Source organism: Drosophila hydei, unplaced genomic scaffold (genome assembly GCF_003285905.1).
Source record: "Drosophila hydei strain 15085-1641.00,03,60 unplaced genomic scaffold, DhydRS2 tig00000379-arrow-arrow-pilon, whole genome shotgun sequence".
NCBI lineage: Eukaryota > Metazoa > Arthropoda > Insecta > Diptera > Drosophilidae > Drosophila > Drosophila hydei.
In genome coordinates this window covers 194,544-220,584 of record NW_022045720.1, presented here as the reverse complement: position 1 = coordinate 220,584, position 26,041 = coordinate 194,544, and the positions used below count along the sequence as shown (strand labels likewise).

Below are 26,041 nucleotides of genomic sequence, written 5' to 3'. Positions count from 1 at the left end.
AACTAAAACTTAACTTTTATGAAATTTATAAATTTAATATAACACATATAACATATATATCACATATATAATATTCTCATAATTTTTATTTGTTATTTTGTTAAAATTCAATACTAATCAAGAACAAATTCTCTCTTAACTGAAAACTAGTTTTATATAGTTCTTAGTATTATTCAAATTTTAGATTTTATTATTTTATTATGTGTAATTCTGTTAATTCTGTAATTCATTAGCTAATTCTGGATTAAGTTTCTATAAAGTCTTATATATGTTTTCAATGCGCCTTCAAATTTGCCTTATAATATCTTCTTTCCTGTTGTTTCTAGTTAACATTTCAAATAGATACGTCTTGTAACTATTTATATAAGGTATGTTCATCTATTTACCGAAGATAGTATGTGCAGAGTGAACGTCAAAGATCAGTTGAGCACATTAATCGGCATTCATAAGAGACTTGGCCTAGGGTAAATATTAAAAAAAGCTGATTATACGATAGGAGTTCATTTCCCATGTATTCCAACGGGGTTCCACGTTTATTTCACCTTTTTTTTGTAATTCCCGGAAAGCTGAAATGCGTAAAGGCAATGAGAGTACCGAAAGGTACAACTACACCTACACCTAAGTACACACACACATCCAAAATGGAGACGAGTGTTGACACAATGATTAGACAAGAGCCGAGCCCCAGCGGCTTATATGCAAATATTGTATTTTCTTTTTGGCTTGCATGATGTCTGCAATGCGCTACACACAAGAGTCAAGTCTTCCTCTTTCTTCTCTTCTCTCCTCTTCTCTTCTCTTTTTTTTTGCCTATGTCTGACTGTGTTTAAATAGTGCTATACAAAACTTTGACAAGTGAGCCTAATTATGATGGGAGGCCCAAGACGAGCCACAGGAAGTTGACATAAGTTGAAATATGCGAAGTGAGCGTTGGTATAACAGTGTCCACTGGCATACACATAGTACATACGTACATAAGCATGCATATGAAACGAAATGGAATCAAAACGAAACGAAAGGCTGTGCGACTGTGCCATAGCATATAAGAAGTTAAAGGTGCGCAGCAGGCACAAAAAATCTGAACGCGAGAGCAAGCTGAAAAAGAGAGAGAGCGATTGAGAGCGGGAGAGGGTATTGTCAAAGAGCACGACCACCTGTCCGAACTGGCAGGCAGACACAGGAGCGAGCAGCGTACAGCGAGGTCAAAAAGGAACACAAAGAGAGGCAAATAGAAAGGGAAACGAAACAGAATACGAAAATGCAGACTTAATCAAAATGCATGCAAAAATAATGTTTTTTTTATTCTCCGTTTTTTTTTTGTTTTTCACACTTACCCGTCGCTTGGGCACTGCTGAAAGTAGCTAGCGCCAGCAGCGGCAGCAGCAGCGCGACGCCCGCTAGCATTTCGTTAATCCAAATTCTGTGTGCGCGACAGCGACGTCTGCTGCGCTGCAACTGCATTGTAATCCAGTTTAAGATTTGCGTTTTATGCTTTTCAGTTTTTTCGCTTCTTTTTTTGTTTGCTTGCTTGTGTTGTTGTTGTTATTATTGCTGCTGTATGTGTAGTAATTTTATTTAGTGTGCAGTTTGTTGTCTCACTTTGACTTTTGGTTTTTTTTGCTCAAATTTATTTTTGTGTTTCTGCTGCTTGTTGTTTTTCCTTTTCTTCTTCTTGTTTTATTTTATGTTATGTATTTTGCAGCCAGGAGAGTAGAACAATTAAGTGCCGCGCGTTGCCGTTTGTTGTATGCAGCGACGCCGACGTCGACGCTGCCAGCGGCGACATTTCCACGCGCAACCGCAACAAACTTTAAATTCAACTGCGACGATAATCAAAGAGACGAAGACAAAGAAGCTTAAGGCGATGACAAAACGCTATGCTTCCTTTCTCGCACACACACACAAGCACGCACGTACACGGACACACACACAAACAGACGTAAGGGAGTCGCGTTGTGGTTTCTGTGCTTTTTTGTGCTTATTTTCCTTTTACTTGATTTATTTGTTTGCACTAACACGGACACCAGGCACAGAGACCAAGTGGAAAAAATAACAAAAAAAAGAATATGGTATATATTTTGACAACGATAGCGATAACGATTTCCGACACCGATACCGATCCCGATAGCGATTTCTATTTTATGCGCCGCAATTGCATGCTGCAATTTTTGCATGCAGCGGCATTAAACGCCATATTGTTGTTGCCTCTCCGAATTGCTCTCGTTGTTGTTGTTGTTGCTGCCGATGTTGTTGTTTTCGTTTCGTTTCTTTAGCCTGCGCTGTGAGTTTAATTTACGTCGCCTTTACACTTCCCACAGACAGTCACACGCACGCACACAAATACACAATTGAGAGGAGGCACTCAAAAAAAAATAAAATAGCATTAAATTGAAATCCCATGCAATTGCAATTTCCAACTGCTACAGACTGTCCGCCTCGATATCCGTTTCGTTTCACGACTCGCAACACTTTGAGCCGCGCTCACGAGCGTCGCTTGTCTGAACCCCCAAAAAAGACAACGACAGCCGGTTCTCTCTCGCGCTCTCACTTACGCTCATGCGCTCGCTCTCACTTTGAAACAGGCCACAGTGAGCCGAGATCACAGCAATGCGAGCAAGGCCCAGCGAACAACCATATAAAGAGCGAACAATTGAGAGTGGCTTGCACACTCGCCTATGTCAGTTATCATAAGTTAGTTGGTGCCTTAAGTAGAGGCAATTCTTATGCATAATCTGCAGCATGTGGCATCAAATTAATAATTATAAATGACTTACAATAATTTATATATATATTATTATTTTTATTATATCTAGCAAGTAAAATCGAATCATATCATATTGTAACGACAGACAGAACGAACTAAGATCTTGCTCGAATATTGCTAGTGCTCCTTGAGAGGGCGAGAGCGAGTTAGTGAGAGAGTGACAATATTTGCGCTCACTTAACTGTGCTGGCGCTCTCAGCAACTGCGCCTGCGTTGCTGGGCTAGCTTGCATTCTTGTTGTTGGCTGTGTCGTTATTTCTTTCCATTTTCAAAATGGCTGCAAACGAAATGAAATACTTGTTTTTTCTTTATTGCCGCGAGACGCGCGGCGCTCTGCCAGCCGTTGCGCACAGTCAGGTTGTCCGCTGTAATCGATAAAAGTCGATAGCAGGCTGCGTCCTGCTTGGCAAAAGTGAAACCGTTCTATGTTTACACGAAATAGCGCTAAGGTCAGCTGAAAATTGCGTCTTTTTCTTTAAATCGCAATAAGAATCAAATGAGATGGAGCACAAACAGTAAAATGTGTAGGCTCAGCACCAACGACTTGTGTATACCCTGTTTCTGAAAGTCCGAAACTCCACGATTTTAAAATTGCCACATTTTGTGTGTTTTTTTTTTTTTGGTTTCATTTAGATTTTTATTTCAACTAATTTGAGTTTTTTTTTTGACTTAGTTTTAATTGAATTAATTTCCATATTACACGAAATTTCACACTTTGCTTAGTTCTTCTTCGGCGTCTATATTTTGCTGCTTCATCTTACTCATCTTCTTCTTCTTCATGCGTATGCATTTCACATATAATGAATAATTATCATATTTACTTGGCTTAATAGGATTTTTTCGTTTTCATTTTTTTAATGTAATTTGCTTTGTTTGTTTTTTTTTTTTGCATTTAATTGAACATTTAATTGAATCGCTTTGACAATTTACCCAAAAAGTTTCGTTTCATTTGAATGCGCTTTATTTACTATTTCTATTTTTTTTTTCATTTTTATTTTTATTTTTATGACTTTCGTATGAACTCACATAAAAGCTCTGCAAACAGCATTAAAGAACTAAAGAAATAAAAAAATTGATTTAAAACATTATAAACAAAAGAAGGAAATTGAATTTAAAGCGATTTTCGTATATGGAAATATATATATATATATATATATATATAAATTAAAAAAAAAATTAATTTATATATATATCTTTAATTATATAGCGTTGGCTTTTCAAGAACTCCAACAAATTTCACAAGGAATCATAAGGCAGCATTTCGTTCAAAAAAAAAATTATTTTTCCATTTTTTTGTTGCTTATTTTGCTGTATGCTTTTTTATTTGGTTGTTTTCTTTATATTATAATATTTATATTTCTTCATTTTTTTGGTAGATCTCTCAAATATGTTTTACAAATTTTGCTAAGCTTTTTTTTAAAATTGTTTTTTTTTTTCTCTTAAAATTATTTATTTCTTACTATGCAGATAAAAAAAAAAAAAAACTTTGCAGTGTACTACACGTTCATTTCGATATCGATATCGATAAGTATTTTTGCCTCGTTTAAAGATATTCGTTATTCGCGTTATCCTAGTTAGTTAATTTAAGTTAAGCGTTCAACCAGCTGGCTTACTCACACACACATGCGCTATATATACGAGCAATATACACATAACATATATATATATATGTATATTTATAATAAGTTTAAAATGTAGACTTAATTCAAGTTGGTTTCACATTGATGCTGTGTCCTCCAGCAACCCGATCAAGCTGACCACAGTCAAGTGGCATGTGGTACAGTGGCTCACAGCGTAGGTCGGACAGCGACTTTCGCACGATATGAAAAACATTTGTGCAGGACAAGTGTGACTATATAGACATACATATGTATATATATATATATGTGCTCATATATACATATATTTTAGCATATTTTAGACACATTCTATTATTATCTTTAATAAATATGTAAATATTATAAAAACAAATCATAATCGAATGTGCCACAAAACAATTTTCATGATATAAGCATAAGTTGAAAAACAATTTTAGATCACAAGGAATGTTGCCTTAGTTCCATGCTCGTTACTCTGCATTGGGTTCTGGTTTTGTGTTTTGAAGAACTAAAAATATATTTTTTAATATGACTAAAATTGTTTTTGTTATTATATATTTTTGTATATCTTCCGATTTGCCTTTTGCTTTGAGAACATTTGTGAAAATTAAGAGCATTTTTTTGCGAGCTGTGAACCACTGTACGCACACTGTATTGACAGCGTGGGTGGCTCCAACAGTTATGGAAAATATATATATATATATTTAAAAATTGTAATTTAATTTCAATTGTGTATCAATGTGAATTGTTTGCTAGTTTCTGACTGTGTTCGTTCGAAACTAGTTCATTAAAAATTCGTCAGCCACTTGATCGGATTTGTCTGTTTTCTGTTTGCTTTTTGTCCTATAAAGCTATACTAGTTCTTTAGTTTTTTTTGCAGTTGTTTTTTTTTTATTTTTATTTTAACTTTTGTAAGTCTAAAATGTAATAGATTTTGGCTTAGAAAGTGTTTTGCTGCGTTTTACTTGGAACTAACTACAGGCTTTATGTACTCATTTTTTTTTGTTTTTTTTTTTTATTTTTGCTTGTTTTTTTTTCTTCTTATTTTTGTGAAAAGTTTTTTCTCTGGTTTATTTTTAAAATGAACTTTGAAAGTTTTACTTTTGTTTTCGATACGTTTCGTTAATTGATATATATAGATATATATATATATATATATATATATATACATATATATATATATATATATATATGTATATATGTATATATATATATATTTTTTTTTTCATCTGATTTATCAGTTTCAGCGCTCAAATACAATAACAAACTTAGCTTAAAATTTGCACTAGATATACATATATATATATATAAAGACATATATACATATATACTATATATATATATATATATTTGCCTTGACTCATTGACTTTTTTGTTTTTTTTTTTTTTTTATTTTCTTTTCGTTTCGTCGAGTTTCCATAAAATAATTAACGCTATAAATCACAATACGGTTTTAAATATATGTATGAATGTATATATATATATATATATATATATATAGATGTGTATGTATATGTATATGTATATGTATAATCGAAATCTTTTCGAAAAAAAAAATCTTCGCTTAGGTTTCTAGGTTCTCAATCGCGATCAGTCGTTCGACCTGTAAAGACGTGAATTCGAACAGCCTTCGCTTAAGCTCTACTGCTGCAGAGTTCTAAAAATAGAACTTTGCGGTGCATTCTTCAACGCAACAGCAACAAAAACCGCACACGCAGCGTTTTCTTATCGCTTGCTTCCGCGTAACTCAATTGCTTTAATTGCAATTTACGAAATTTCGTCGCTTGGCGCGAGTGCGCCTGCACTCAAAAGCACAATCCGCGATGACATCTAATGTCAATAACCTCGCTACAGCTGTAAAGGTAAATGCAGAAATGCAAGCCCAGCTTAACGTTGTGATGGCAAATAGGCAAGCCTCCATCATGCCAATAAACTCAAAAATAGATATCGCCTCCGTGCAAGGCATCACTAACAACAAAAACACGAAACGTAAACAGCCAAATTCACCAAAAACCATCAAGAAAAGGCTCATCTTCGACGAACCAAGCACCAGCAATGCAGCATTAATATCAGAAAATCGATTTTCACTGCTCGTAGAAGAAGATGAAGACTACAGCGAATCACCTGTAGCTCCAGAAGCCCCAGTATTGACCGACCAGCAAACTACTCCGAAACCTCGTCCGCCCCCCATATGGTGTCCAAACATCAAGTCTGTGGCCCTACTTCAACAGATAATAGATAAAGTAATTGATGCTAAATCATACGTAATTAAGCCAAAGAAGAATAACATAGGTGTATTAACCCAATGCAGTGAGGACTATCGCAGAGTTATAGACCACTTTACTAAGCTGGAATTGGAGTTCCACTGCTACCAGCTTAAGGAGGACAAACCATATAGAGTCGTGTTCAAAGGGCTTCACTCCAGCACTGATACAACACTAATTAAAAAGGAATTGGAAACCAAAGGCCACACAATTACAAATGTGCACAACCCACTGAGCCGTATGGACAAAACACCGCTAAATATATTTTTTGTTGACGTGGCTCAGGCCCCCAACAACAAAGAAATTTTGGACATTCGAGTTGTCTGCAGGCAACGCTGCACAGTGGAACTGCCAAGAAGATACAACGACCTGACACAATGCCATCGCTGTCAAGAATTTGGACACACACAACGCTACTGCCACAAAGCTCCCAGATGTGTGCGTTGCGCCGGGAAACACGCATCCAAAGACTGCACCCGCGAAAAGGACCAGGCACCAACTTGTGTGCACTGTGAGTTACAGCACCCAGCCAACTATAAGGGCTGCCAAGTATACAAGCGGTTGCGCAAATTGCAATCCCCAGCACAAAAAAGGAGTCCCACACAAACACCGTCTACGGGTCCGAGTACTGCTTCCGAAATTACAAGGCCCCGGAGCATTACCCAAGCCACGAGCTTTGCAACGCCTATTAGTGGTGTTTCTTACGCACAGGCCGCTAGAGGTGGACCGTCAAATAAGAATACCACAAGTGACACTTTGTTCACTGAAATGCTTCAGCAACAACAACGTCAGTTTGACGCAATTAATGCCGAGCTCAAAGCGATGCGAGAAGTACAATCCCAACAAGCAACCATGCTAAACAGTTTAATGGCCATCATAACCAAGCTTGCCTACAAATAATGGCTTTACGTGTGGGTATCTGGAACGCCAATGGCCTGAGAAACAAGACTCAGGAACTGGCTGCGTTTCTCTCACAAGAAAACATAGATATAATGTTAATAACAGAAACTCATGAGTGCCCCACTACACAAATTTTCGGATACGAACACTATCAGGCTCATGGTGAAGGAGCAAACTGCTTTGGTGGATCCTCAATCCTCATACGAGCAACAATACCGCATACACCTTTACTGCCAATTTGCAACGCAACAATGCAGGTCTCAGCCATCACCCTGCCTACGTCTATTGGAGCGATCGAAGTTGCGTCAATTTATCTTCCGCCAAACACTGGTCTGTGTGATCATCACATGGAACAGGTTCTAGGCCAAAGGTTGAATAAGACCCTCATCGGCGGCGACTGGAATGGATGGCACCCATTTTGGGGAAGCAATAGTGCGAATCGTCGCGGAGAAGTCATATTTGAGGCGATTCAAAACTTACAATTCAGCATATTGGCGACTGGAGCCCCCACCCGTTACCCAATTAATGGACACAGGCCCTCGGCAATCGACTTCGCTGTCTACAAAGGCATCTGTGACCGGCAATTGACCATTGAAGAATCCTTGGACCTATCCTCTGACCACCTGCCACTAATAGTCACAATCCACGCGCAGCCACAGCCCTTGCCCATTAGGAAACAACTACTGCCAGCAGGATCAGATTTAGGAGTCTTTAGGCGCGAGCTCCATTACTCTTTGCACATAGAAATGGAACTTAACACTCCTGAAGACGTGGACTACGCAGCAAACAAACTGCAGGAAGAAATAGTCAAAGCTGCGCACCAAGCCGCCCCACCATCTTGCCAAACAAGACAACAGTCTCCGTACAACATCCCCCTCACCTTGGAGGCCCAACACCTACTAATACACAAAAGATGGGCCAGGAGACGCTGGTTAAGATTACGCACGCCTGATGCCAAATCCATGTACAACGAAGCCACGAGGCATCTTAAAGCTGCTCTCGCCCTGCTTCAAAAGAGGTGTATCAGCGATGCGCTGGTACGAGCTGAATCGCCCACTGACGCAGAGTTTCAATTATGGAAATTTACAAGAAAGCTCAAACGGCAGCCAATACGACGTCATCCCATTCGGAGCATTTCTGGTTCCTGGCACATTGGAGACGAAGCTCAAGCTGAGGCTTTTGCAAACCACCTTCAAGACCAATTCACGCCGGTGATTACCGCAGAGGCCTCAGAAATCGAAGCAACAGAAGACATCGTTCTCTCGCCCCTCCCAGCTGAAGACCAGATAACTGGATGTACAAAAGAAGAGGTTCTTGAACACATCAGAAGAGTGAAGGCAAAAAAATCCCCTGGATATGATCTAATAAACGGCAGAGTCCTTAGAGCACTGCCTGACTCCACCATAGACTACATAACTATGGTGTACAACGCCATGCTCCGCATCCGGCACTTTCCAGCCTGCTGGAAGCGCGCCGTGATTGTGATGATTCCTAAGCCTGGCAAACCCGTGGGAGAAATTGAGTCGTACAGACCAATTAGCCTGTTGCCAGTACTCTCCAAAATATTCGAAAGAATATTTCTGGAACGAGTACTGACACATCTGGGACGCCAGGAGGCCATTCCAAACCATCAGTTTGGCTTCAGGAGACAGCATGGAACACCGGAACAGGTTCACAGAGTTGTGCACCATATCCTTGGAGCCTTTGAAGAAAAGATGTACTGCTCTGCCGTCTTTTTAGACATCAAACAGGCGTTTGATCGAGTTTGGCACCTGGGACTGCTGCAGAAAGTGAGGACCACCCTTCCAGCCCCATTTTTCGCGTTGCTATCCTCATACCTTATTGGAAGAACCTTCCAAGTGTCAAGGGGGCAAACAGTATCCTTGACTAGACCAATTATGGCTGGAGTACCACAGGGTAGTGTTCTAGGCCCAACACTTTATACTTTATTCACAGGAGATATGCCAACTCCCGAGCCAAATATAGGAAGTACAGATGCAGTACTCATAGCGACCTATGCAGATGACACCGCCATCTTATCACGTCACGTATCTGCGCAAGAAGCTTCAGACTCACTACAAAAATATCTGGACTCTTTCGGACGCTGGGCAAAACGGTGGTGTATCACCATTAATGCACAAAAGTCTGTACATACTACCTTCGCCACTAGAAGAGGAGATTGCCCAAGCGTTGCATTGGGGCCCACTATTCCCAAAGCCTCAAAAGTAAAGTACCTTGGTATCACTCTTGACAGAAGGCTGACTTTTAAAGCGCACATAAGTCAAGTAACCTCAAAATGCAAAAGCAAGCTAAAAACCCTCGACTGGATGCTGAGAGCTTCAAGCAAGTTGTCTTACAGCAGCAAGGCCGCCATCTACAAGGCAATAGTTGTCCCAACCTTCGTATATGGTATCTCTCTATGGGGCTCCTCGGCGAAGACTACAAGGAACAAAATTCAGACCCTGCAGAATAAAGCACTACGCAGATGGACTGGAGCCAGCTGGTTTGTAAGAAACTCAGTCTTACATAGGGATTTAGCAATTCCCACAGTTGCTGAACTCATTGGGCGACACAGTTCAAGATACGCGGACAGACTTGCAGCGCATCCTAACCATCTCGCAAGCAACCTGGCTATAAACAACAATAGGCGAAGACTGAAGAGATTGCATCCTCTAGACAATATTAGAACTAATTAAGATAGTAGCTACAAGTGCAGAATAATTGGCATATCTGCCCTCCCATTAGTTAAGGTTTAGAGCTAAATGCGCTATAGAGTCTAAGACAATAAGCTGCAACAAAATAAAGAAATAAAAACGAAAAAAAAAAAAAAAAAAAAAAAAAAAAAAAAAAGGTTTCTAGGTTCTAGAGTCTAGACAATACGAGTACGAATACGAATTGAATAAATATGCGTGACACTCTATTTGTAAGCTTCGGCTGTGGTTTTTAGATTTCGGTTCCAGTTCCGGTTCCAGTTCCGACTCCAGTTCCGGTTCCAGCTTAGTTTACGACATCAATTAATGTTGCGCCTATTGATCTTAGTCAAATTTTTAGCTCCGTTGCCAGTTCCAGTTCCGATTTAATTTCCAGCATCAGTTCCGAGTCCAGCTTCAGTTTGTGTTTGCAGTTTAAGATCAGGTTCCAGCTTAGATTCCGGTTCTTGATCCGTTTCTATGTCCAGCTCCAGTTCCAGTTCCAGTTCCGATTCCAGTATCAGTTCCGCTTCCAGCTCTGGTTGCGGTACCAACTACGGATCCGGTTCTAGCTCCGGCTCCGGCTCCAGCTCCGATTCCAGTTCCGGCTCCACTACCGGCTCGTCGCGCCACCAGGTGCTTAGACATGCGTGGCCAGCGGCCCCTTCTGCGTGACGCCCTTGCCATTGGTGGGCAGTATGAACTGCCCGGAGGGACTTTGTGCGTTCTGCATTACGCCGGCGGCCACACCCACACCGACGCCCAGTGTGCCGCATAGCGAGGGCTGTGTGAGAGGCGTGGCCGCCAGCGTATTGCTGCTGGCCGTCAAATTGGAGCTGCTGCCGCTCACGCTGCCCGGCCCGCCGCCAGTCGCGCCGGCCGCGGCGCCAATGCTGCCAGCTGCGCCATAGCCGATGCCGATGCCGATGCCGATGCCGCTGCCAAAGTGCTTCAGGCCGCCGTTGCTATTGGCATGCCGAGCGGCATGGTAGGGCGGTGGGGCGGGCGTGGCCGCCGGATTGGCGGTGCTCGGCGGTGGCAGCGGTGGCAATATCGATGAGTTTGTTCGCAAATAGGGATTGCCATAGATGGCGCTGAAGCGACTGTCGATGCCGTTCTGCAGCAGCGGTTGGCCTGCACAGCGGGAGAGAGAGAGAGAGGGAGAGAGAGAGGGAGAGGGAGAGCGAGGTTAGTCATATATAAAGTAGATCATTTAGTGCTGTTCCTCTACAAGTTCTTAATAAAAGTCAGTTTAGTTCACTACAATTTCAATCAATTCAGTTCAAATGAACTAGTTCAGTGTTCGCTCACACAAAAATAAGTTCTATGTGGAATTCTCATGAATTATGTTTACTTTTGGCTTTTATTGTGAGTCACTGAGTGCTAATGAACCAGTTCACTATTGAACTAGTTCATTGTTTGAAACCAGTTTGGCTCTTAAACTGTTTTTGCATTAGCTTTAGGTCAGCTATGGTTCGTTTTTAGCAGAATTCGTTCAATGAACTACGCCTTTGAACTAGTTCTTGACTAAATAAGTTCATTTAGTTGAACCAGTTTGGCTTCACATAAGTTCAACTTATACATTTTTGACATTGCTACATGTTTCAGGTATTTATTTTGCTTTTCTTAGCTATTCACTGAGTGAACTACTCATTTGAACTAGTTCTTATGCACAGCAGTTGATCATTTATATTTGGTTGGCTTTCTTGAATCGTTTTTCATGTCAGTTGTTAATTTTCAGCGTGGTTCATTCAATGAACCACTCTTCGGAACTAGTTCATACCACAAAAAGTTCATACAGCGAAATCAATTGGACTTGAAATTGATTTTTGCATAGGTTTTAAGCAGCATTTTTGTATTGAGCTTAATTGAACCACTGCTTTGAACTACCGCATGGAACTCACGTAACTAGTTCTTATATAAGTCTGTTCATAGGACAAGAAGTAAAGCAAACTCGTTCGCTCCACCTCTGGAGCAGCTTAGGGCAATCTAGTTTGAGTTGAAGCGCACTCTACGCAGTGAACTAGTTCCAATGAACTTACCCAGAAAGCCGTTAGCCTGGGACGTCTGTGGCTGCTGCTGCTGCTGCTGGTGGTGCTGGTGCTGATGGTGGTGCAGCTCGTGGCGCTGGTTGCGCGGCAAACTGGCGCCGCTGCCGATGGGCGCTGGCACGCCACCAGCGGATGTGGCAGCCGCATTGGCCGCATAGTGTGGCAAAGTGGCCGAGTTGATGCCACCCGTCGCGCCGCCCTTCGCCTTGCCACTGTCGGCGGGCGGACTGTAGTCGAGGGCATACTCAAAGTTGGGCGCATAGCCGTTGCTGGCGGTCTCCTTGTAGGCCTGCTCCTGGCTCTGGCTCTGGTTCGGGTTCGGGCTCTGGCTCTGGTTCGGGTTCTGGTTCTTGAAGTTCTTGACGTGACACTGGCGACTGTAGCGATGGCCGTAGTCGCCCGAGAAGCGCTCGTCGAACTTAACTGGCCCGGCCAGCGGCACGCCCAGCGTGGCGCCCTTCATCTGCACGTCCGGCATCGGGGTCTGGGTGAGATTGATGGCCAGCGGCTCGTTGCCCGCCTCGGAGTACTCCACGTCGTAGGCCTTGGCGCGCAGCTCGCTCTTCAGCTCGTTCAGCTTGTCGCCGCCGCGCGATGCCTCCGGTATGACGTCGGCCGGCATCGGCTTCTTGCGGCTGCGTCGCTTCCGGCAAACGATCATCATGACGATGATCGAGACGATCACCAGGACGAGCGCCATCGGGCCAATCAGCACCAGCGATATGGAGAGGCTGTCCTGCTCGGGCACCAGGTTGATCACCAGCGAATCCCCGCCGTACGAATTGATCACCGTGCAATTGTATTTGCCGTAGTGCGTGAAGCGGCTCTCCTTGATGATCAGCGCTGCGCGGACGCCCTCCTGCAGGTGATGCTCCTCGAATATGTAGATGTCGGGATCGGCGCTGCTCATGTTGATCACTTTGCCCTCGAACGACCAGAGTATGTGCTCCGCCTTCGGTATGCTGAAGGCCAAGCAATCGATCTTCGTCCGGCTGCCGACGGCGCCGTATTGCACCTTGTGCGAGGTGATGATCGGCGCGCGCTTCACATAGACCGTCGCCTCGGCCCCGATTTCCGGGAAGCCATTGACGACAGCCTTGCAGAAATAGCGGCCAGCCGTCTCGCTGCTCACCTTTAGCTTTAGCTCCGGCGCCCGGCCCACGATCTGAATTAAGATGGACAAACGGTCTGAGTGAGCAAGGAAGTCCCAGACTTTGGCCAGCTGCAGGCTTACCTGATCCGAGTTCTCATTGATCCATTCGATTTCGGGCGTCGGATTGCCCACCACCTCGCAGCGCATGGTCACCGTGGCGCCCAGATCCGCCTCCTTGCTGACCGGGCGCTGGCGAAAGACGGGTCCAACTGTGTGTGAAGAATGGACAGATTAGATTAGTTGCTCCCTCCGCGAGTCTCAAGCTCTACTTACAGCTGATGTCCAGCGTCTCGCTCTCCTCGCTCTTGCCCACCGCATTGACCACCTCGCACTTGACTATGGCATCGTGGTATTTGCGCGTTACGTTGTGTATGATCTGGATCAAAAGAACAAGCAGTTCACTTAGACTAGTTCGTTTATGCATGAGACTTCTCCTTCTACATCTTTTCCTTCCTTTTAATGCTCTTCTTGAGCTCTCTCTCTCTCTCTTTATCTTTATCTCTGACTCTCGCGCTCTCCTCGATTTCTGTCTCTCTCTTTCTCTCTCTCTCTGCTTGACTCTTTCTCTATGTCTCCCTCTATGTCTCTCTCCATCTCTCTCTCTGTCTCTCTCTCTGTTTCTCACTTTCTCTCTCTCTCTTTGTCTCTCTCTCCATATCTCTCTCTCTCTGCCTGCCTCTCTCTCTCTGCCTGCCTCTCTCTCTCTCTTTCTCTCGCACTTTCTCTCTCTCTCTCTCTCTCTCTCTCTCTTTGTCTCTCTCTCCATCTCTCTCTCTCTGCCTGCCTCTCTCGTCTCTTTCTCTCGCACTTTCTCTCTATCTCTCTCTCTCTCGCTTTGTCTCTCTCTCATCGCTCTTCGCTCTGCCTGCCTTCTCTTTATCTGTCTCTCTCTCTGTCTCCCTCTCTCTCTGCCTATCTCTCTTCCCCCCTCGCTCTCTCTTCTCTCTCTCTCTTCTCTCTCTCTCTCTCTTCTCTCTCTCCCTATCTCTCCCCCATTCATTTTCTGTCTCTCATTTTCTCTTGCTCTCTTATCTCTCTCTTTGTATCCATCACTTAAGATCTCTCTTTCTCTCCTCTTTCTCTCCTCTTTCTCTCCTCTTTCTCTTCCTCTTTCACTTCTCTCCTCTCTCTCTTTCATTTCTTTCCTCTCGTCCTCTTCCTCTCGCCTTCTCCATCTTTCTTCTCCTTTCTCTCACGCTTTCCCCTTCTTTCCCTCTCCCCCTCCCCCTCCCCCTACCCCTCCCCCTACTCCTCCCCCTTCCCCTACCACTCACCATTTTTGTCGTAAAGTCACCCGGCATTAGCTCATCGTTGATGAACCAACGATAGCTGACCTCAGGAGGATTCGCATCCGCCTGGCAGCTGAGTATGACCTCGGCGCCCTCGGGTATGCGTCCGGCCGCCAGGGCGCCGCCCACCACCGAGACGGACACCTTTGGCGCGTACTTCACCTCGAGCAGCACCTTGGCCGAGCGATAGGTGCGATCGGCGGTGTTTTGCGCCTGGCAGGTGATCGTCGTGTTGTGGTATTTCTTCTTGGGCGCCAGCTTGAGCACCGACTTGGTGGTGACGCGGCGCGAGTCGGCCAGCGGCTCGAAGAAGCTCTCGGCCGTCAGGACGTTGCCGAGGCCATCGATCCAGGTGATTTCGGCCGCTGGCTTGCCGCCCACCGAGACGCACTCCAGTTCGATTTCGCGGTCCTCCGTGGTGACCAGGTAGTCGCCCTGCAGTATTTTGGGCGCCTCGGGCGGCACCAGCACCGTTAGATTGGCGAAACGCGAACGTATGCCCTGTTCGCCCTGTGGCCCGGGCCCCACCTGGCACTGGTATTTGGCGTCGTCGTCCAGCATCAGCGGGTAGATGTCCAGCGAGAAGTCGCCCTCCTCATCGCTGCCCACCATCGAGTAGCGCTCGAAGCCGCTCAGATTGCGATGCTGGCCCAGGCCGAAGTCGTCCTTGGTCCACTGCAGCGCGCCCACTTTCTGCATCACGCGGCACGGCAGCGTGACACGAGAGCCGACGACGGCGGTCTGATCCTGCGGCTCCATGGCGAAATGTTGTCCGCCATCGCCGTGTCCTTTGATCTTGCTGCCGCTGCCGTTGCCGCTGTTGTCGTCGCTGGCAGCGCTGTTGGCAGAGCTGCTGGCGTCGCCATAGTGTGAATTCTGATTGGATTTGTTCTTCTTGGATTTGGCCAAAATGCCGCCTGGCAGCACGAACAGCAGCAGCAGCAGCGCCAGCTGCTGGCGTCTGCCACGATTCATCTTCATTCTACACGTGGCAAGTTGTTTCAGCCATAGACGTGCTGCAAAACATTCAAAAATAAAACAAAAACAAAAATGTTAATTTCAAAAACTGTTTTAATTATTTTAGTGTTTGTCTTGGCTAAGTTTGGATGAGCACTGCTTGCTGTTATATAAGTATCGATAAGCAAAAATGTTTAGCTAGTGCACACACCATAAGCAAACAGCCCTCAGCTGTTATACTGGCAAACTGTTGAAGTACACAAACAATACACTAGAGCGAGCAGTGTATAACTGATATACATGCTACACTGCTTGCAAGTAGTTGTCGCCCAAAGCAGTGCATACAGATCATTTCTTCGTTCATTTTATGCGCCGTTAATTTTTCTCTTTACACTCGCCTTTATTATACAGTTTGTCATTCTCTTAATTAATTAACTGCCAGCAAATGCAATTTGTTGCGCTACATATTTAATTGTGCAGCTGGCAGCAAAACGTTGAACGAATTTAAGCCACATAACATGGATTATTCATTAACAACTGCTGCTGCAGCAGCAGCAGCAGCTGCATTGCATATTTTAAGGCGACAGCTTTGTGGGTCAAGTTTAACCAAATAGAAGTGAGAGAGAAAAAGCGTGAAAATTGTGAAAAGCAGCGGCAAACACTGGCGACAGCACGACAAAACCAACAAGATAAAAAAAATTCAGCTAAAAAATCACTGCACAAGGTTTAGCTTCGCACAGCAGTGCGAGTGTCCGTCTGTGTGTGTGTGTCTGTGTATGAGAGTCCGTGCGTGTGCTGTGTGTGTTTGTTAGGCAAGCAATCAACTGCAGGCTGGCACAACTATAACCCGTAAATGTGACTGTAACGGTAAATGCTGGCCCTCGCCGAGCTGCAACTATGAAATTGAAACATATTCGGGCGCGCGCACTTGTTGTTGCTGCTGTTGTTGCAGTTTTTGTTTCACTTCTTCTACTTGTTGTTGTAACAAATGCGCTCGCACGTAGGCCGCGCGATTTTGTGTGCATCCTTCCCCTACCACTCAGACACACATACACCACCATACTATACAAGCATATTCGCACACAGATAGAGACATGCATGCAGGTTCTCATCAACACTTGTGTGGGCAGCAGGTGGCGCTGCTGCGCCTACTCATATTCACACACTCCCTGTGTGGTTTGACCTTGGCATTTGTGTTATTTATTTTTATTTTTATACTTTAGAGCTGTGAATAAGTTGGGTGGGTACAGTGGTTTTGTGCAAACGAACGTAGCAGGGCAGAGAGCAGCAAAACAGAAAAAGAAACGAATAAATAATTTATTCTTTAATAGCAAGACGGATAAATTTTCCTAATAAAATATTAATGCAGCGTTAAATGATTAAACGCAACAAAAGTTCGGATTTAGCAAAGCTTTTTTTAGGGGTACTGAAAATCGGGCACACCCTACTAAATCAATCTCCCTTTGTAGTATTCAAATGCTCAAATTGACAGCAGCAACAAAGCGCTTGCTGATATATAAGGGAATGCGCAAAGATAACGGTTTCCTTTCGTCGTCTGCTTCGATCGTGTTGAAGCTCAGGCTTTGCCGCTAGCATAGCAAGCGATAAAAAGAGACAACACCATGAGCTAACCAGCAGCTAAGCAGAAAGAAGTACATCTACAAAGCACAAGTTCAGCACGTCAAAAAGCGTGTGACGTCACATTATGCGCAAACAATGAGCTTGCATTTGAAACCGTATTGACAGTTCTTATATTAATTTGTATACAAATATTTGGGGTTCACAAAACATGAATGTCGAATATGTTGCCTACTCAACTGAGTCGTTTAGTCATTTATTAAACATAATATAGACTCAAATGGCAGGTTACGGTTACGTCCCATCTAAAGGTTAATTATTGCTTGAGTAAATAGTTTAACACTCACTCACATACAATATTGATGTAATCAAATGGTTTTTTGAGTTGTGGTGCACTCGAAGTGGTTGTTTTCTTATGACGTCACAGCAATATGTGAACAAAGTTCATGTTGAGCGTTGCAAAACTTGGTTGCCGTCTTTTCGCATCATTTTTCATAGTTGCTTCGCACTCGCACACCATATGTTGCTGTTGCCATACCGTTGTTGCTGCTGGTGTTAACTGTCTCGTCTAACGGTAATGCTAACGATTCCATCAAGTTAGCGCCTTCTGCCTTCAGGAGACGCGTCAGAAACGCGCTGCAAACGCGTTGACCAGCGTGCAAGAGTGAAGAGTTTGCTGCCTCTCGCTCTAGCGCACATAACTGAACTGCTCGCTCGCTCGGTAGCCCGCCGGCAATCAACTTTACACAGTTTTGGCCCTTGCTTTATTTCATTTTCGTTGTGCGCTTCGCACGTTTTTAGTTTGATTTTTTCGTTGCTTTGTTTTTTTTTTTTTGCTACTCTTTTTCTCTTGCGATTTTGTTCGCTTTGCTTATGTTTACCTGCGCCATGATTTACGGCGTTTGCACTGTGCCATGTGTGTGAGGGTGTGTATGCCTGTGTGTGTGCGTGCTGGCGAGTCTGGGTCGCAGCTCGTGTACCTTATGATGGTTAGCTAGTGGTCGCCATTAGACCAGCCCAGCCCAGGACAAGCCCTCCACTCTCTCTTTGTCTCTGTCTCTCTCTTGTCCTTCTTCTATCCACTCTGGGCAATATGCTCGTTTAAATTATTTAAAATTATAATACAATTTTTATGAGCATTAAAAGCCTTGGCAGCCTCCCCAGCCTCCTCCCTCCGCGCAGCAGAGAGTCATAGCCAGAACCAGAGCCAGCGCCAGAGCCAGAGCCATAGCCTGTCTGGCCAAAGTGTTTTGACCATTTCTTTTATATGTATTTATTTTTTTTCTCATATTTTTATATGCTAGTGTATTTATTTAGTAGTTTTGTTTTGCTCTCTATCTTTTTCACGATGTTTTGGCTGCTTTTAGTGGCTCTTTAGGTCCTCTGTGTGGCGAAAACTTCTACAGCAGGAAATGACTCGACATGATTTTATGCACACACATAACTTTTCGTTTGTTTCTTTTTTTTTGTTCTTTTTTTTTTGTGTGTTGGTCTTTCGGCTAGTTAACTGAACCAACAGTAGTAACCAGGGCTGCCTCAATGGCTCAATGGGTTTCCTTTGCTATTTCCATTTTCAGAGTTCAGTTAACTTCTCTCTCTCTCTCTTTCTCTGTTTCCCTCTGTTCCGAATTAAAGTTCCTGTTGCGTGCGGCGGACTTCATCTGGAATTGCCTTTTAATAGCTGTCCTTTATCTATTCTCTTTTTCGACCATAATAATATAAAAGTTGCCTGCGACCAGATAGCGCTTGCATTTTCCTCGACCAAAAACAAAAACCAGAAAATTTCCCATTTAGTGGAATTTAGTTTGGCAACTGAATCGATTCGAGTGAATCAATTGAATGTTTGCAAACTTGAATAGATGCTAACTTTATACCTTTTTCTATACACATTTACAATTTACTGTTATAGCTGTGTATTTTAGTCTGTATATACTGACTACCTTACATATTAAAGATCAGCTTTACTTAAACACTGAATGCCTTGGGCAAATGGGCAAATAGGCAAATAAGAAATCAATTGTAGATATTAGATATAAGATAAGTAAATATAATGGTGATATAATAGTGCTCTAGTCGGAATATACTCTGAACCCTGAGCAGTGCTGATATTTCAATCATTCTGAGCTTCTTTTTTACACATGTGCACACACATACACATTTAAGCTTTTGCTCTGCTTACCGCGTAGCGACTGCGCTTGGGCTGCACTAGGACTGTGCTTGAATTGCGCTTGGACTACGTAGCGGCTGCGATGGGGCTGTGCTTGAACTGCGCTTGGACTGAGCTTGAGTTGTGCTTGTGCTGTTGATTGGGCTGCGCTTGGACTGAGCTTGGGCTTATGTAGTGACTGCGCTTGAGCTGCAAGTGAGCTGTGCTTGTGCTGTCATTGGGCTGCGCTTGGGTTGCGCTTCGGCTGCGCTTCGGCTGCGCTTCGGCTGCGCTTCGGCTGCGCTTCGGCTGCGCTTCGGCTGCGCTTCGGCTGCGCTGCGGCTGCGCTTCGGCTGCGCTTGGGCTGCGCTTGGGCTGCGCTTGGGCTGCGCTTCGGCTGCGCTTGGGCTGCGCTTGAGCTTACGTAGCGACGGCGTTTGGGCTGTGCTTGGGCTTATGCAGCGACTGCGCTTGGGCTTTTCTATGGGAAGTTACATACAGCTTTACCGTTATTTGGCATTGGATGAAGACACGCGCTTTAGGTCTCTTTTGCATAGCTGCAGCCATATAATTCTCAAATTGTTATAGCTTGGCAGGCCAAAGGTCGAGGTCAACAAGATATGATATGTATATACATACATATATGATATATCCAGATATATGTATACATATACATACACCTAAGTTACACAATCTTCGATAATTGAGTTTGGGCCACAAATTTCGCTGGCGTTTGGCATGTGAAGTGTGTTGAAGCGAATTGAATCACACGAGTCTCGGTTGGCTATGATTACATTAGCGTTTGACATGTCGGCATACAGTTGCAGGACCTCGCACACACACACGCGCGGATACACACGCATATATTGAGCGCGCAGGACCTTTTAGCCGAGTTGAGTCCTGCAGCTTATAATATGCAGGATTTTCTTATTAATATTCAATTAAAAGGCCATGCGGTGCTCTGGAAGGCAGCCTTCAGCTCCAGCTCCAGCTCCAGCGCCAGCGCCAGCTTCAGCTACTCCACTGGCCGCCCACAAATGTTTCTGGGCACTGGGCGTGGCTGCAGCCTCTTACCCACTGCTGTTGCCGCTGCTGCTAATTTCACTGGCTGATGAATTTATTGAGTTAGGCCCAACAAAAAAGAAACAATGAAGCGCCGCACGCCCAACATCTTGTCAGCGTCATGTGGCAGGCGCTGCTAATTTATGACCAAGGCAACAACAGCCAACAGCCAACAGCAACAACAACTACATGATTTTGTTAAATTTGATTAGAATTTCTTGGGCTGAAGAGAACATTTAATGGGGCGTTTATGCGATTTTCTAATTGTTTATTCAGTGCAACAAGCAAACACACACACACACACACACACACATACTCACAGAGGCACACATTGTTTGGGCGTTGCTTGAGGCGTTCCGGCTGGGCGTGGCAGCATCTTTTGTCGCTTCAGCATGCTGCGGTTGTGCCTTCAACTTTGTTGTAAACTTCCGCTGCCAAAGGATAATAAACATATGACAAGCAGCGGGCAGACGGGCTAGAGGCCCCCAGCAGAGAGGCACGCACACACACACACACACACACACACACACACACACACATGTATTTATTTGTTTGTGTGTCATTAGCGTTTTTCGTGCCATGTGTTTCAGTTTGCCTTTGCGGCAGCATTTTCCGCACGTGCGTTGCCACACCAACAACAGCAACAACAACAACAACAACAATAGCATCGGGCACCTACCGACAACAACAATTGTTGACAATGTCTGCAATTACAATAAACAAAGCAAAACGCAGCTAACGCTAACGGCTCTTCCGCTGCCTCGACAACATTTTGTCCGGCAACACGGGGCATGCAGCATGTGGCATGTGGCAAGGTGCCAGGCAAATGGAAAAACGCAAATCCAGCGCAAACATTGTCAATTTGAAAAGAAACTTTACACATTGCAATCAATCAAAGAGCGGCATGATAAGTAAGTACAGGGTAGCTATTAGTCGTGCTTTGCAGTTTGTGTTGCAAATCAAGGTACTAAGTGTGATTAGGTCTATCATTTTAGCAAGTCTAACAAAGTCAAATGCAATTTTCTTTGCCTAAGCATTACATACAGGGTATACATAGTCGAGCAATGTCCTTTTTTTTAAAGTAATATATTTAAAATTATTTTTGAAATTATAGGGTATTTACAAGTCGATTTGCCAGAAGATGAATTAAAAATATAACCAATAAAAGCTATTGAAAATATAAGAAATATGCCGAAAGGAAAACAAATCCAGGGTATTTAGCGCAGAAAGAAGTAAAAAACTTAATCAAATTCTAGTTGAAATCAATTTGTAGTCTTTTTGGAATCTATTTACCCTGGAATTTGGGGCTTGAGCTACTCTATATTGGAGCGTTATCGTGTTAACTAGATCACAATGGTTATTAGCTCACCTAAAGCCGATTCTTATCGGTGCATTAACAAACGTAAACCTTGCACCTAGACGCCATCTAGCGCAAATATTTATTATACGCTCGCACTTTGGGTCAGCTAAGGCCATAAGCTTAGCGACTGCTTGTTGTTGTTGCTGTTATACGCCGCTGCTGACGTCGCTGCTGGCGCCGCCGCTAGCTGCGTCGTCGACGGCAGCTTGCTTTATTGTTATAGAGCAAACAATTTCATGTCATCCGCAATTAGGTAGAGTTTGGTCGCCTCGGCGCAGGGCGAAACGCAGCGGCTTCAGGCTTACGCTCGGTTATCGATTTAATTGCGCGCTGGCATAGCGGAGCGCCAGCTGCTAAGTCAAGGTGGGCTCTGGCGTGTGGGCATGGCAGAAGGCGTGGGCGAAGGCAACGTCATATGCATGAAAAAAAAACATACACAGGCAATAGCCACAGCAGAGGCACATGCATGGAAGCAAAGACACGCAAAATACTCACAAAGGATTCACAGCAAGATTCGCAAAACATTCAAGGCTAGATTCACAGAAGATTCACAAAACATTCACAATAAGACTCACAATACATTCACAAAACATTCACAACATTCATAATAGATTTACGCATACTCCTGCTGTTAGCTACAAATCATTCCCTGAATACTCATAACATTCATAAAATATTCAGAAAACATTGACGAGATATTCGCATAATATTCACAAGCGATTCATGTATTATTCACAAGATTTTTACAGGATACTTGCCAAACACTCATTAAATACTAACGAGCTATTCATGAAACATTCACAAAACATTCACAAAGCACTCGAATGACATTCACAAAGCATTCATATACTATATATGAATTCACAAAATACTCTCAAGTCTTTCATATATTATATATACATTCATATATATTCATTATTCATCAAACTTAAACAAATATTAAAAAACCAACTTTATTCATTGAATCATTAAATATTCGCAAAGCACTCAAAAGATATTCGCAAAGCACTCAAAAGACATTCACACAGCATTCACAAAGCATTGCCAAGACACCCACAAAGTACAAATAGATTATTCATAAGCAGAGATTTATTCATTCATAAGACATTCACAAAATAATTAACTTTCAAAACATTCACGAATAAAAAATCTGTTTCAATTTCAAATTTAATTTTGATTTTTCGTTTCTTTTGAATTCGCTTATGAGAAATTTGATTCGTTTATTATTCAATCGCAGAACTGTTTCTCTCAGTGCATTTATGAATTAATTATTATAGCGACTCAGTGCACACATATTTGCCAAAACAATTATTTAATTAAATTTGAATTCCATTTCGAATTTCTGTTGCGTGCTTTCAGGCATTCAAATTTTATTCGCTTTTTCTTCGCTCTTTATTGCGCTCAAAGTTATGAATGCAACTGGTGAGCTGCAAAGGAATGCACATATTCACATACTGCCTGCTGTGTGCCTTAACTGCAAATTATGGCATTAACTGATCGGCGTAAAGTGAAGTGGGCGGGGCGGGAGGCAGGCGGGAGACTTTAAGCTTGGCTTTTGAGACTCTAGCCAATTGGTGTGAATTGTTAGAATGAAAGAGAGAAAGGAGAGGCAGGAAAGAGAGGAGAGAAGAGAAGAAAGGGAAGAGAGAGAGAGAGAGGAGACAGGAGGGAGAGATAGAGTAGGACTTATTTCCAGAGTAGAAGCCTCAGAGGTAGAATATAGGGAGAGATAAGGGAGAAGAAAGAGTTAGTAAAGAGGACAGAGAGATGGAGAGAGTTGGATAAAGAAGAAGAGAGGCAGAGAGAAAGATGTAGAGAGGAATAGGATAGAGAGTGGGAAAGTAGACAGAGAGGAGCAAGAGTAAAAGAGAAGGAGAGCAAGTGGGGTACAGAGCAACAAATTTCTAGAGAAGAACTCCAAGAGATGGAGATTAAGGAAGAGAGGGAGAGGGAGACAAAAAACATATACACACACACAGACAACACACACACAACCACACACCCACTCACACCCACACTCATAGAATCCTTCTCATATGCAGATCTTGACGCAGCTCTCAACATGTCTTTGCTGTGCAGCCTACTTTGCCTATAGAAATGTTTATAAATTATATTTTTGTGAAGCACTTTGAATATTTTGTGATTCGTTCGGTTGCTTGGACTGGATGCATTTGAATTTTCATGAATTTGCGTATGACTCGATGCGATGCGATTCGATTCGATTCGATTCGATTCGATTGCTTTTGGTTGGTTATGATTCATTGATTGATGAATTGATTCAATTCAAAAATATCGCTGATTTATTAACTATGCTCACGCTCACAGGCATGTATGAGTGTGTGTGTGTGTGTGTGTATGTATGTGCAGTGCGTTTTGCTCGTTTGTATTCATTTCTGCGTGAATGATTCATTCAACGTCGACTGCGCGCCCTCATTCATGGCCGTATCTGCTATAGCAACTGCTGCTCACCCGCTCCCACTCTCTCTCTCTCGGTGTAAGGGTTGTGTTTAAAAAAGAAATTGTTTATTATGCAGCGAGCACAGGCACAGCAGCGCGGCAGCTCCTTCACATGTGTTGGGTCTCACATGCAGCTGCAGGGGCTGGGGGGAGCGTGGGGCGTGAGCGGCGGCGGCGGCAGGGAATAAAAAACGAAGCTAAAGGCGAGTGTACACATGTACGCCTCCGCCTGCGCCTCGTCGCCTTGGAGGCCAACGTCGCGTCCTGCTGCTAGGCAGATGGCGCCTTGTTGCACATGAATAGACACGCACACACACACACACACACACGCACACACACACACATGCTTACTCCACATAACTTCAGCTCTTAGCCTTGCCTTTGGCTAAACATGTTGTAACTGAGACGCAGCTAAAACTTAGCTGCGCAGCCAGTGCAACGTTTAGGAATACCATAGAAAAGGGACTCACGGCATATCAAGTGCAACGTTTACGAATGCGCAGCAAGCAAAAGCTCGACTCTTGAAATGCTTCAAATAAAATTTATGTTCGCCTGATTTTGTTGTTGTTGTTGCTGAGTTTGTATGACTCTATCTCTTGCCCAGTTGTTGTTGTTGACTGGTTAAAAGCAACAGAAAATTGCATTAAATTAAATAAAGACCCATATTAGGCATGCCTTTACAGCGAAGGTGTGCGCCCAGCTCCTAAACTAGCCTGCATATGTGCGCGCTTCCTCGCCCTCTGCCTTCCCCTCTCTCTCTCTGTGTGTGTGTGTGTGGATCAATAACGGGCACAAAGTTACCAGCTAAGCTACAACAACAACAACTGGCACAACACTGTTGTACAAAAGGGTTATACGTCTCGTCTATGGCAAAACGTTTACCAAGTCCATTTACTGCCATTTGAGCTGGGGAGTTCGAGGCGTTGCAGCTGGCAGCTGGGGGTTGCTGGTTGGCGGTTGGCGGTTGGCGGTTGGGGGGTTGGGGCTTGGCAGTTTGAAGGCAGCTTTCAGCTTAGTTAGGTGCTACGGAAAGCATTTCTAATGCATGCAATGTTGTTGTGGCTGTTATTGCAGTTAAGTCAATTTAGCAACAACAACAACAACAACGAAAAAACGAATACTGCATAACAATAATAATGACAACAGCAACAGCAGCAGCAGCAACAACAACAACAAGCAGCAACAATAATAATAATAAATGCAAACATTGTGCACTAAATGGTGCTTAAATTTTACTTCATGTTCTGCTGCTGCTTATTCGTCTTCTGCTACTGCTGCTGCTGCTTCCTTTACCGTTGTTTATCTCTGTGCGATTTGCTAGGCTTGAACAGCAGTTGAGCTGCAATGGGAAATTCAAGAGTTTCGAGCAGAAATCTAAAGCCTAATTAGCCTTATCACAATTATATATCTAAATAAGTCTCATATATATATATATATATAAAATATATATATGTTACAAATCTGAAGAAATCAAAGTCATTTAAGCATAGATGCAATGATAGCTGAACAGCTATGGGCATATAGAAGAATTAGCATATTACATGCTATTATTAAATAATATATATTAGATAATACTGTAATAGACATTAGATTTCAGATAATATTGTACTACTACAATATTAGATGACTTCATTTCAGACATTAATCTAGCTTCCTAGTGCATAATATATCAGATAATACTTCGTCTATTCTCTTAAACATTATATCTATCATTCTTCTACATAATATGTGAGATTGTATTAGAATTCTTTTCATCTATTCTAACTATCTTT

General features: G+C 43.3%; 2 protein-coding genes across 2 annotated transcripts in view; both read right to left on the bottom strand.

Moving 5' to 3' along the window:
* The window catches only part of LOC111601614 (neurogenic locus Notch protein), a 44,124-nt gene extending 41,667 nt beyond the window's left edge, over nucleotides 1–2,457 (bottom strand). Inside the window, exon 1 of the mRNA XM_030224167.1 lies at nucleotides 1,335–2,457. Within this exon, the coding sequence (XP_030080027.1) occupies nucleotides 1,335–1,461 (127 nt within the window). The 5' untranslated portion in view covers nucleotides 1,462–2,457. The remainder of the gene's footprint in view (nucleotides 1–1,334) is intronic.
* Nucleotides 2,458–10,850: 8,393 nt separating this feature from the next.
* LOC111601616 (irregular chiasm C-roughest protein) overlaps nucleotides 10,851–26,041 on the bottom strand; it is a 51,063-nt gene continuing 35,872 nt past the window's right edge. Inside the window, exons 2-6 of the mRNA XM_023318282.2 lie at nucleotides 14,695–15,725; nucleotides 13,694–13,796; nucleotides 13,502–13,629; nucleotides 12,259–13,432; nucleotides 10,851–11,350 (exon numbers count right to left, since the gene is read on the bottom strand). Of these exons, the coding sequence (XP_023174050.2) occupies nucleotides 10,857–11,350; nucleotides 12,259–13,432; nucleotides 13,502–13,629; nucleotides 13,694–13,796; nucleotides 14,695–15,690 (2,895 nt within the window). The 5' untranslated portion in view covers nucleotides 15,691–15,725 and the 3' untranslated portion in view covers nucleotides 10,851–10,856. The remainder of the gene's footprint in view (nucleotides 11,351–12,258; nucleotides 13,433–13,501; nucleotides 13,630–13,693; nucleotides 13,797–14,694; nucleotides 15,726–26,041) is intronic.